General features: G+C 38.4%; 1 protein-coding gene across 1 annotated transcript in view; it reads left to right on the top strand.

Moving 5' to 3' along the window:
- Positions 1–14228, top strand: part of LOC134664042 (long-chain-fatty-acid--CoA ligase 4) — a 39789-nt gene that overhangs the window by 13050 nt on the left and 12511 nt on the right. The window contains exon 3 of the mRNA XM_063520608.1: positions 12727–12862. Within this exon, the coding sequence (XP_063376678.1) occupies positions 12727–12862 (136 nt within the window). The remainder of the gene's footprint in view (positions 1–12726; positions 12863–14228) is intronic.

Here is a 14228-nt window from a genome sequence, read left to right as displayed (position 1 = left end):
TGCTGTTACGTTACTGAACTAAATTGACACAGTGACATAAATTGTATTAGAATTAATCACTTCATCTAATAGTGATTAATAATAGTAGTCGCTTGTAAACATGAACGAGTCGGAATCGATCAATGGAAATGAAACACATCTTAATAAGATGTTGCTGGGAAAAGATCTTTTCTAAGGATATTCGCAACGACTTGAACCACTTTTCCCTCATCTATACCTACGTACCTACGAGTACCTTGTCCATAGTGTTGACGATGGTACAGTTAAAGAATTTATTTTCCGTACCCTTTCGTACCTTGTCACAGTGACAATCAATACAAAAGTCACTTGGGACCTCATACTATTGTCACTGTGACAAGGTACAAAATGGTACTGATTGAATTCCTTGACTTGACCGTACATCGCGTTGATAACGAAAAGGGTAGGATTTACCCACGGGGTTGGACACGAGCAACTTCCGGCGACGTTTTAAAAATGTTTCCAAGCGATATTCCCTGGTGCTTTTCCTCGGAAAATGAAGACAATAGTGAAATAACGACCCCTAAATTTGTTAATCCAAATTTGTTAACAGTAACTGAAATATTTATTGTAATAAAATAGGGTGGAAATAGCGGAAATTCGGTTAAAAATTTCCTAAAAAGTTACACACTTTTTTGCGATCTCGAAGGTAGTAAAAGCTGCCCAGTATGACGTAGCTAAGACTGTTTGAAGTTTGAACCTAGACACAAATAAACACTGCTGGTAAAATACTCGTACACGTGTAACAATTAGCTATTCCGCTTAACTTTTATAACCTCTCACAATCATTATCTTCTTAAACACCAATAAATATCACATTTTCTACGTAATATTGCACTCCTTTAACATGTGATGTGTGGTACAAAGGGTAATGACTTTTTTACCCCACTTTGATAGCCGTATCTTAGATAACGAGGCGGATTTCGTGACTGATACACAATATGCATTGTTTGAAGAAAATATATATTGAATAAATAGCTACCACCATTATTTTAAGGCTCCTGTTCACGTTGGGCCAACGCCAACGCCAACGAGGAACGCAGCCATGCGGTAGAATGAGATAGCAATATCACTTGCTCCCTATAACGCATAAATGCGTCCCTCGTTGGCGTTGGCCCAACGTGAAGAGGAGCCTTTACTCGCAGGATATTTTTACGAGTTTACACACTACACACACTGACTGAGTACACTGACATAATTCGCTAGCGACTGCTTAAACTAAGTCATAATGCATAGCTCCCTCGTATTGACCTACTGACATTGGTGCAAGCGAGATGCACGTCATTTGAGTTGACGCAGTCGCGTTTATGGCCCCGTAAAACTCATGGTGAGGGTATTTATATCAATTGTAAATCGTGATTCGTTTTTTGTTTAGTTTACTTAATATGTAACAGCCCGGGAATCCTACAGTGTAAGAAAATAGCATTGATATTACATTGTTTAAAAATTACACGAATAAAGCAAATGCAACTCTGCTTCAATTAAAACGATATAAATTTCATCTAACTCAATAAGTAGTTGTTTATTGTTTATTCACAAACACCACACCAGCTTACAGTATATACCAAAACGCTTACATGCTGTATCATAAGATTAATAAAGAATTTACAATATATACTTACACAAAAAGTTAAACATCACAATCTAGGTACAAACACTTAAAAACATATATAGTTAGTAGGAGGCTGGAGGCCTATACTTGGATTTTCTTAGTCGTGCCCTACAACTTTTATTTACGGAACCATAGTGACAATCTTAATCCGAATCATTACACTGTACTTAATATTTTAGTAGTAGTAGTAAACTCTTTATTGTACAAAGAGACATATTAAAAATAACATACAATTAGCAAGAAGTACAAAGGCGAACTTATCCCTTTGAGGGATCTCTTCCAGTTAACCTTTGAGTAGATGAGAGGAGAGAGTGAAAAGAGGGTGACAAATGCAGCAAAATGTACAACAAGGTACCAGAAAGATAAAGGATATAAATACATACAAAATATTACAGGAGTGATCGTAAACTATCCCTTATCTAAGGCTTCTGTCATTACTTAAGCGACAACGTGACTCTCGTTAACTTTATTAATTGGACAATAACGCCTGAGAGCTGGTACATGATTAGTTGATTACATGCATATTTGCATAATTGTACATTTGTAATCTAGCTTCTACTAAGTGTATGTAGTTTTATGTTTTACACCATATAAAGTATTTCTATTCTATTCTAATTGTAAGTTGTTAAACTCCCACTCCCTTCCTCTTAGTATTTCCCTTTGTAATCGTAATTGCATCCTATTAGGGGATTAATTTTGGGACAAAAAACCCCTAAGTCCAGGTTATAAATTGCATTGTGAAAACTCTTCGAAATTCGATCAACCGGTTGCGTTAGGATGAAGAAACACCCGAACATACCAACTTCCACATTTATAATATTAGTACTAATGGATATTTTCTTCGTCATACTGTATGTAGTTAATTCATACTATTCACAATATCGAACAGTCATCATGTTTTGGGTTTTTAGAGTGACAATATTCTTATTAGTGGAATATGTAACTACATCTACGGAATTCAAAAGCTTATATCAAAAATGAAATATTTGAAAAAAAAAACTTATTTCGTCATAGGTGGTACACATCTACAATATGTGCATAAGTATAGGTAAATAAAGTACCTACTTATGTAGATCTTGAAAGCATCAATAATGAAATTGGCTACGACTTGTTATGTTTGGCAGGCATAAGACCTGAAAACATCAGCAGCAGATTTATATGAAGGTGAAAAATTATTCATATAAATAATCTACGGTGCAGGTTCTACTGCTCATAGAATTAACCTTTTTTTACTGTTTGTTGTTCATATGTAGTATACACTTTACCATGTCAATGGCCGTCCGTTTCAAGGGTATTTTCCTCACCTCACTGTTTTAATTGTAATGATTTACGGTCAGCCAAGAATGTGGTCTACCACTTTTCAACGCTATCAATCAGATGATAGTCAAAAAGAGGTAGACCACTTTCTTGGCTGTCTGTACCAGTGTACTCGTCCGATAGTCATTAACTCATTACAAGATAAAAACAAGAGTTGTAAAGTCCGGATTAAAAATGATTTGGCATTAAATGTGTAAATATCTTTTGAGTCCTGAAATTTTCGCATTTTTCTCTTTTGCCAAAACTTTCAAGAATGTTGGGGGCTTGGCACACAAAAAACTGCGGACACACTTTTCTGCATGTTCTATATTTACATGCGTATAGAAATAGTGAGTGAATAGATAAATCGGTCCGAAGTCCGCCCGCCAAGGCGCCGCTCAAGGTTCCTGATAATGATATAAGATTTCATGCGACCCGCTTGTTTGTGCCACTTGACGTGCTAATTGACTGATATGAGATACGGGATCTTATTACTTAAGGAATAAGGTAGTAGGACTAATAGGTAACAAAGACTCTGTACCAGACACACACCGACCGTTTCTGTTAAATGAGAAGGAGCGTAAAGCCGGCTTGCGAGGACTTTATCTGGCCCACCGCCGGTCCTTCGAAATAATTATTATACATGTGGCCCGCAAGGCGAAATAATGAAAATGCAGCTTAGCTGCAATTCTAGCCCTCCTCTGAAATGTCTTAAACTTTCTGGTACCCCATAAAACAAGACGTTGGCTGTGTTGTCTTGTTTAAAACATGTAAAAATTTAGTATACTTAAATACTACAATTTTGCGTTAGTCCATTAGTCTATCGCAAGATTATAATGATTAATGATACTTGGTTGTCAGGATTGCCTTCTTGACTAACGTAGGGCCCTAGGGCCTACGAGCGTACGTGATTGTGTAAGAGGCGTAACAAATTGCTCATACTAGAAGTATCCGTAGAGATGTACAAAAGGATAAGGTCCGTTAATGGTCTATTAGTTCTATTACGTAAACGTATCTGCTGATATGACATGACATGACTGACGCCTTTGCACTTCCGTATAGGTAAGTAATTTTTTTTTTCTTATTAGCCTGTAAGAGTGTCCCACTACTGGGCCTCCCCTCTTTCCCGCCATATGGTCCTATCTGAGGTACCTAACTGAACATCCTTATTGTTTTGAGGAAACTTGATTCCTCAGGTACAAGAGAAAATTGTTCATTTCTAAAATCCATTAAAGTAGCAGATCACAATATTCAATAAACATAGACACGGTATTGGTTGGGTTTGGCTCAGTTATTAGAAAAAATAATTGTAACCGTACAGTAGATGGCACATGTTCGTGAAGTTAAATATACAAAATCGTATTTTGAACAGTGATAAGAAAAAATGTTATGAGAAACACCAAAAAAATACCTCAAAAAGCTGTCTTGACTCTATAAGTAGCTAAATCTAATTCTCCAAGCTATTCAAGAGGCCTTGATTGAATTAAAAATGGAGCAATAAACCGATTCAGCGAAAAAGCTTTCTATAAATAAATACTACCAGTAATTCAGCAGAATATTAACAGCCCTTTTCAGTTAGTGACGTAGGTGTTCAAGTGTTGAGTGGGTGGCACTCTAGTGCAGCTTCCAATAAGTTCTCAGCTTTTCTCAAATAGACTCATATTCCTATTAGGAAGGTGGAATTTATTAAGCTTCCTCGTGTTTGAATCTTAGGAGACTTCCTTGTAGGTAATTTCGCTCTTAATAGAGTAATTGTGTTTATCATTTCAGCTGTTAGCTGTTTACTTTATGATTTTGAACTTATTGTGTGTTTATCCTTGCGTTGCCATTGCAAAATCATAGATTCATTCATTCAGATTGCGTAAGGATATAACTTATAACGACCTGATGGGTCGGTAAAGTTTTATGTCTGACTTAGTTGAATCGTTCCTTTTCGTCGGTGTCTTCGATCAATCTTTAACATTTCATCAGTCTTATTTGTTTTAAATAAGTATTTATATTGGCATACAGCGCAATGTTCAGTACTCTTGGTGTGGATCTAAGTATGAAGACTTGTTGAGTACTAACCTTGCTAAAATTACCTTTAATACTGAGTTAATCAAGTGACAACTTTAAGACACATCCATGGCGTATGCGCGTTTTTTCTTATGCCACTATGCACCTTGCCTTGTCTATGTTTCCGCCATGTTTCCCAAACCGGCCTTTTTGCGTGCTATGCCATTATGACGACATCTGCCCATTATAGTCGCATGTTATCGCCATAAAAGGTAAATTGCAGGTTGGTATACGCAGTTTCTTGCTGAACAGAACTTTAAATTATCTGTACCTACTCGTTTTCTAATGGCTCCTCTACACGAAGGGCCACCATGCTAAGCCTACTAAGATGGGCCAGCGTGTGGAGAGATGCAGCTTATGGCGCGGCGGAATGACGATGGGATGGCCACGGTGTCGGTTTTTCTAAAGTCTTTTCTTCTAATGTGACCATGTTATTTGCTTCTCCATGTAACGCCCTCTATATATTAGATATCTCTATATATCATGCACTATTATGAAATAATTAGCAGAAAAATGAATAGTAAATGGATGTTTTAGCCAGCGCTTCCTTAAAATATAACGTTTTATGTTGACTAGTTATGACAATAGTGCAGGTTAACATGTCAAAACTATACGATAACAATCTCGCATCTACATCGCAACATCCGACCGTGTAATGGCGACAGCGACGCGATATCATCGAAAATAATTGTGATTACACACGCCAGTCCTATGGACGAAACTATGTCGTTTTGCGACCGCTAGGTACTTTATTTTGCAATATTGTTGACGGACAAGGTTAGAAATAATGATGTGGACAAAGTTGTCAAGCATATGAATAATATGTTGTAAATGGCGGACAGATCGTAAAGATATTATATATCTATACTTTTAGTTACATTTATGAATATATTTTTGTCGCGCAGAAAAAAAATGCATCGTGCTTTGGTCATTTTAAATAAGAATATAATAATTAATAAGGCTCTACTAGCCACGAATAGATATAGCAAAGCATGCACTCACCAGCCAGAAAACGTCCTTATTTAAAAGTTGAACTTTTACTCGAGAAAGCCAGAGTTAATTATTAGTGTGATATTGACAATATGTCAATGATAAACCTTGAATACCCGCTAGACACCTCCTAAATGAAATATGTATGATAACAGTAATCATTAAAAAATAATGTTGTCTGAGTCAGTCCGAAAATGGACAAATATCGACATACACACGCAAAGTAATAATTATGAGCATTGCGGAACGTAATACGAGTAGGTATCTGTGGCCACCTGAGCATGTTAATATCCTAGCTCCAGGTACTCTAAATTTCCTAAAAAAAGTTCTCATTATGCCAGCAGGTGCCGTGGCTTCATAACTTAACTTTAACACCTGCTGAAGAATTTAATTAAATTCATAAGTATCATGACCAGACAGTCTAGCCAAATGTAATTAGTTTTACTTATTCCCATCCAAAAACTGCAGACAGAATTTAACTAAACTACGGACTCGGATAAACTACTCGTTTTCTGTTAGAAATGGGAAGTTTTGCAGGAGTTTAGGTAGCGTTTACGTTCTGGTGAAATTGCTCTGGCGATGTCCATTTGCGCAAATTAATGGTGATAATGAGGCCATTTGACCTTTCGGAATTACGCTTGCTGTCATCGTGTAAGCGTAAAACGAGAACGAGCTTTGTGTTGTCGGACGGGACTCGGGTTTACCTTGTTATGTTAGGCGTTAAATGTGATTAGTTATTCGGCTTTTACCCTTTTACGAAGCAATTTTATTCGACGCGGCTCAAATCAGCATTATAATATTTATAATTCCTCAGGTCGTGTAGTGGATTACAAAAAGCGAATGTTCAGAATGTAGAAATAGCCAATTGAGAGACGGTAACAAAATTATATAAAGAATATTTGATTTATCTGTAATTAGCTGAGTAACATTTAGCAAAATTTGGATTGCTTTTTCTGGCATCTCGACGAACGACAAAACGAGGCGTTAAACGAAATTGCATTTCCATTTGCGACAACTTTTTTGACCGTGACTTGTGCTACTTGGATCTAAGCCAGTTGCAACAATTCTCGTTGGACTCTCTATGAGATTAGTTGAGTCGTTAAACCAAATCACCATAACTTACTTCACTAACACTTTCGCTGCGGCAAATTGTTATAACACAGTTAAACATAGTGCATCGGGCCAAAACGACCTATAGCCGCAGCAACGTGTTAAAATTATCTTAAACTCTTGATCGCGATGCTTTAAAGTGTGAATGATGATGGTAATTCTTTTTTATTTCGCCACTTCTACTATTGTCCAAACCAGAATAGCAGAATTTTACATTTAGCACCCGACGCTATTCTCTTTCGTGTAGGCGGAATCTATTCTGTAGATAGTGTAGATTTTGGACTCAAAATTTAAATGTATGTCGAATTTATGGTAATTCTATCCCATATTTTCAATATAATACGAACATAAACGACGTTAGTCGCCATCATAGTGTCTTTATCGTTATATAAGAATCTGAAACCTGCAATTTACCAAGCCTTATTGTCCAATGTGTCACCACACATGGTAAAAGCTTTTATTGATATGACAAAGCGAGTTGGCTACGGTCCCGCAAGCTGCATACGAGTATGTAAGCGAACATCTAAATGTAGAACATGAAAAAAAGTTCGTGTATACGCATAACGCAACTTAGGGCTGGCAGAAGCTAACAAAGATGTATTGTGTAAATGTTACGGTTTCTCTCTCATTGTCCTGCTTAATTATTTTATGGGCCTTGATAAGACAAGCCAACCTTAATTGAGATTAGGGTCTGTAGGTTTCATGAAAGTTTTCTCTATTTATTTCTGATTTATTTATAAACTGTGTTATTTATAACTTACAAATGTTTACTTCTAGTCCTCCCGGGTTTCCTTAGCAACTGATCTACGTTTACTTTGCGTGATAACTGATAAATAATAATTTCGTTGATCTTTCCTACACTTCTTAGTGAAGGAAACGTAGACGTGGTTGTTACTGGTGCATCTATCATGGCGCCATTCACAAAATAAAGTACAATTTTGAGGGAGATGCGTTAGTCAGTTCAGGGGGTTATGACCATACCACCACACCATACCACAAAATGACCATTTTGTAGAAGATAGTTCTTGAATTTGTTTGCCAACTATATTGACTTTTCCAGACTCATATTATCATTCCAGATCATAGATCTTGTGGCATACCTACGCCTAAACATCACATGGCCGGATAAGATGTATACTTTTATCCTAACATGCCTTTTGCTGCCGAATATCCGGAGTCATATAGTCGTCGATAAATAATTACACTTTCAGATTTTCAGCCCTGCAGCTTATCCGTTCACAACCCATTCTCTACCCATCTGCAGCTATTACAACTTGAACCCCAACCCTCAACAAATACTTCCAACCTTAGAGTTCACGTAAACTGGTCACACATCCACACACACTGACAATGTGTAACCCTTATTGCAAACACATAAGATCTACGAACGATCAGAGCAGAGCGTTGTTGTTGTTAGTCTTTGTCTGTACAGTACGCATGCGCGATGCGTTCGCTTGTGGGTCACGGTCGCGGCAGGATGCATCCGGACTCCCCGCTGTGACACTGACCTATCTCGGACGCGATGGACATATCATTATACCTATATTTAAAATACTTGTAGCTCTACCTCATGCTGGCTGGCTATCACTCGTAGGTCGTAGGTGTATACACCGTTTTGATCGATAACCAAGCTATTTATGGAGTATTCAGGTTTGCTTTAGGTTAGGTGGGACTATCCTCTGATCGACACATACATACTCGTAGGTAAAGGTATTAGGAAAATCACGTCTTAATTAATACAAGTGGGTCACTCAGTAGGGTCTATGTAAAATAGGACCAATCATTTCTAATGGGCACAGATCTATTTATTGGCTAAAGTTGACTGTAATTGTTTTTTTGACGTTAACGGATTGAAAGTTGTGTCAATAATATTGTAAATTTAATTTAGTAGGTACCTATTCCTTTACTGACTATTCGTAAAATACAAAAACATTTAATATGCACTTAAAATGCAAAATACTTTAGTTTATTAAATGTGAAACAAGTTCGGTGGGTTACCATATATTTGTACTCGAAAAACAAAGTATTCGACTTAACCATACATCAGGCTACCTTTAAACTTGAGGCAACTTCAAGAAATCAGTATATCGGTATTTTTTTTCCGTAACTATTAACACCACTAATAACAACTCGATAAAAAGCACTCAACAGATGACTCAAAAGCACCTGACCGTATATATTTTTATTTTTACGCTGCAAGCTACTTGTAAAACAAAGTGTTCGACTTAATCGGGCGACCTCTAAATTCGCGGCGAACCCAAGGAAGCTCCGCCGGTTTCCGGCCCCGCGGCCTCGGCGTGGCAATGACCCCGTGCGAATCGCGGGCATCGCGGCCAATTGTACATTCTGTTTATTTCATCTAATGTCTGCAAATCTACGCGAATTGCTTAAGGTTTTATCAAATCCTAGCGTCAACCCGCGACTTCGTCTGCGTGGAATGTTCCTTCCTTGGGAGTCAAGCCAACTTCATCTAAATCGGTTCAGCGGTTTCAACATGAAGGGCTAGCACCTAGCAGATATAATACTTTAGCCTTTATAATACCTATTGGTAGGGAATTAGGGAATATCCTGAAATGAACTGCATCCGAAAGCAATGAAAACTGGTCACATTGTATAAAGGCCTCCGTACGAACTGACCTGTTCGCTCGTGAGCGGGTGTAGTTAGAAATTAAAAGTTGTCAGCCATTGCGTGCGTGATTTAAGTACAATGTTGGAACACTAAAAGTTGTTAGCAATTCGTTGGGTTTTATGTTCAAGGATTTACGAGCACCAGTCACATTACTATTTTATCGCTTATTCATTATTCTGAAACTAGTATTAAGTAATACTAGGAACATACATACATCACTGGCTTAGTGACCCAAAGAGGATCTTGGCCTCTGACACAAGAGAGCGCCATTCTGCCCTATTCTGCGCCACTTCACGCCAGTTGGGTATTCCGAGGGCGGACAGGTCTTTTTGGGCTTCGTCACTCCAGCGGTATCTGGGACGCCCAGACGGACGTTTTCCGCCCGGGTGCCCCACATACGCTCTTCTCACAGCACGATTCTCTTCCATCCTCTCCAGGTGACCAAGCCAGCGGAGTCGTGTTGCTTTGATCTCGCCAATTATATACTATAATAACAATTATAATACTAGGAACAATATCTTACAATTAATTGTTAATTGTTAGATTCTATTCCTATTGTTAGAAACAGAAATACTCAAATCTCCTTATGGTTTTTCAGACCGTATTATTACGGCTGGGAATATTTAATTTTAATTTCCTTCCTAAATTCCAAAATTAACATGATACATTCTGTAGAGCATGTTCCGTAACTTAGGAAAATGACGTTCACTTGAGTTGGAAATAGCTATAAAATTACCTGTATACCTTGATCCCTTTCATTGAAATGCTGTTTTTCCGCAACTGCGATTAGTCCCTTCTAGGGCACTAGATTGGCGCTTAAGGATTTTTCAATTAACTTAATGATACGGATAGCCTTTAGATTCCCTTAGGAAGCAACGATAGGAATGCGACGTTGGGGATATCCTTCATTGCTATTGTTAATCATGTAGTAACGATTTGAACTGAAGTTTACGGTGTCGAAATATTATTATAGGGACCTCGGTAAAAAAAAACCCCAAAAAATATTAGGCATGTAAGAACCAAAGTGTACCTATTACCTAAGAAGCGTGCATTTCATCATTATTACCAATTTACTTAGTCGACTTCGGTATATTCGCTGGCCCAATATTATACAGGGTTGTATGTTCCATTTTTAAGATAGTGGAAATTCGAGTTATTATAATATTTTAAACTTTCGCGTTTTGAATACATATTAACTCACATTATAGACGGGTCTAACGCGAATTATATTCAATTACCTTTATTTACCGACGTTTCGACACAGGTTTCACTGGTCGTGGTCGCGGCTGACTGATTGTCCCAGCAAAATGTCAAAACAGAGATTTGTGCATCTACCCGACGAAAAGTGTATGGAAAAGTTTGGGGTAGACATCACATTTTCAAACCACCCACCACACATAATGTTAATTATTGTCAATAGTCCGACACGCAACACTCACAATATCCACGCACTCGTCCGAAGATAGATCCTTTGGCTTTAGCTTCTGTATCACTGGTTCCCAAGTTGGCGATAAGTTGAAACCATCCTCCCTATTAAAATTCCTGGGGTGTTTCTTGATTTCAATTGCTTCTCGCACAACTCGAGGATAACCACTGAACGCCATTATTATCCTCGAGCCATTATTATGTATTCGAGTTATTGTCACTTTGACAATGTTCAAATTTCAGTTCACTTAAAGTGAAACATAAAACCCTGTAATATTGGGACAGCGATATGTTATCTGCTGAAGAGGCACCTGACCATTCTGAGCGTATGCATCTCTGAGATTGAAGCGTTAAAATTCCATGAACCAATTCTCCTTAGTATCTCGACTCGGACCAAAGTATCTCTGCAGAAACGTTGCAGAACCAGAGGGGGGCAGTGTCGCAGTAAACGAGTTTTTTTCTATTTTGGCACCAGCACTTCATCACGCCAAAGTCTTCAAGATAAACTTGGTTCGCAATGTTTTGTGCCCATTAAGGATAGTTATTAATCTCAGTAGGGACTCTAACACGAAAACTAAGCATATGATATTTTCGTCTGGAACGATACACATGTACGAACATCCGTTTACCATCGTCAACTGTTAACTGTCTATTCTTAAACCTTATCGCAATGATATAAGATCTAAATACGATCCGTTAAGTATGTTGTTATTAATACATTAGTCGATTATGTAACACACGACATTTTCTCCCCTGTTTGCAAATTTAGCTGTTGTTGTTTGCTTGTTGCTTTCATCTCGCAACTCCCAATTTACAAACAATAGGCATGTCGAAAGCGCCACGGAGGGAATTTAGTCCTCAACAACAACATTTGTTTACTTGACAAAAATAACTTTTAATTAATTTTGCCGGTTAATCCTGCCGGTACGCTATTCCATCAAAATCATTTGCATACTAACATCAATTGGGAATAGGAGATAAATTCAAACCTAAATCACTGTTCGCCCTATTTGCTTAGATGGTTTCACTGTATTTGGTTTCATTATAGGTAGTTCAGTTAATGTTTGATGTGGCTCCGCTGATAGGAAATGGCAAGCGAAATTGCCATTTGTGCTGCAATCGTTGGTTTGGGCTCATCGATGCTTTGACGAGTGACGACACAAAGTCATAATTCATAACGAATTGCTAGGTAGTTTTGGTCAGATTTAAGATATCGATATCAATGACATTTGAATATCATATTCAAATTTAATTAAAATTTTTGAAATCCGCCACTTCAACCGATATAAGAAACTACGAGTAATTCTTATTGGCATTAGATTTTGACAATTTTAGGTAGAATTTCTCAAGCCGCTTGTTGACCTTCTTAAGTTGACTTAACTGCGTGAGTTTTCTCATCGGAAGATCAGCGCTTAAAGTCACCAGCAACATGCTGAGATGAGGCTATTTGGTGGCACTTTCTTCTTGTACATCTTTCTTATTTATATTTTGTTTCCTTTGTGTTTATTTTTACAAATATAAATACTCCATTCTATTCTACTGTTATAACCTCTTGACGCCTTCACTAAATAGTTGTTAACGTTTGTTCCAGGCCGGAGTCATGGTGGGTCTCGCTGGCGCTGAAGGCGATCCGAGCGGTCGCGCTCGTGTTCGACGTGCTCACCTTCCCCGTGCACCTGGTGCTGCAGCGGCCATGGCGCAAGAGGGCCATGTCCCGCCGGATCAAGGTATACTTTGTCCATACTTTTATAGGTTGCCACTTATCTCAGGCGGTTAGTTGTATGTCAGCTACATAGCCGGAGTCATGGCGGGTCTCGCTGGCGCTGAAGGCGGTCCGGGCGGTCGCGCTCGTGTTCGACGTGCTCACGTTCCCCGTGCATCTGGTGCTGCAGCGGCCGTGGCGCAAGAGGGCCATGTCCCGCCGGATCAAGGTATACTTTGTCCATACTTTTATAGGTTGCCAGTTATCTCAGGCGGTTAGTTGTAAATAGGTGAGCTATGGAATTAAAAGCTCTGTTTTATTGGTCGATAACACGGCACGCGGGGATTCCCCGCAGGCGATTTAGTGACTGGTAAAGCACCGGGTAGCGATAGCTCAGTCAATGCTGCATGCATGCGGAAAACTTTCCGTAAGTGGAAAGCCGGTAAGCCTAGTGAAACTCGTAATGGCATGAGTTTTGGTAATCACCCGTATACCTCCCATCGACCATTCAAAACATTTCCCCGAATGTTGGCCCTATGGCATGCTTTATGGAAATCTTCCATACCCCACATGCAGGGCACGCATCGATCAATGAACTGAGCCTTTAAACTATATACTTTAATGCCAAAATAGTATATCTGAATTGATAAAAAATCGTTAAGTCGCTATTGTACAGAAAATTCGTTTTGCGAAAGATAAACAAGTACCTACCTAATGACGACGATAAAAACTTGCTTGGTAGGTACACTAACCAGTAGTGTACCTACTAATTTACTAAATGCGATTAAAACAGTATATAGGTGTTCCCAATACAGTGAGCTCATTTGTCTGAGCTCATTCTCCCAAACGTCTCAAAGCCCTCAAAGGTATATAAGACACACACAGTCCCTGATAATATTGCGTTGCTCTATTGAAAGCCGAACTGTCTAGACTCGGATTTAGCCCGCATCGCACACATAGTAATCTAATCTCGAATCCGCGTCTAATTTCTATATAAATCTGTCATGCCATATTTATTTATGATCATCTAGCGACCTTCACCAAGGAGGAGTTTTGGCCGAAGGGTGTCAAGTTTCGGCGGTTCCGCGGCCGGCTCCCTGACACTGCGGGGTTGCGTAATGCATCGCAGCCATAATGTGATTTGTAGTGTTTAGTTTTAAAATATATTTTTATAATATGTATGCTAGTTTTAAGGTATTTATGTATGGGCCACTAGTTGCCTGAAATAAAGATTTTCATTTCATTCATTCATTCATTATCAAGCCGATTAAACAGTGTCATTTTGATTAAACCGGAAACATAGAAAGGCCTTCGATTATCAGCAGCGTTTTTAAAACAATAACACGTCAGTGATCAATTTCAAACCCAAATATCTGTTTCCATATTTTTTC

The sequence above is a fragment of the Cydia fagiglandana genome, chromosome 4, assembly GCF_963556715.1.
Source record: "Cydia fagiglandana chromosome 4, ilCydFagi1.1, whole genome shotgun sequence".
NCBI classification, from domain to species: domain Eukaryota; kingdom Metazoa; phylum Arthropoda; class Insecta; order Lepidoptera; family Tortricidae; genus Cydia; species Cydia fagiglandana.
This window is presented reverse-complemented; position numbering and strand designations above follow the sequence as displayed.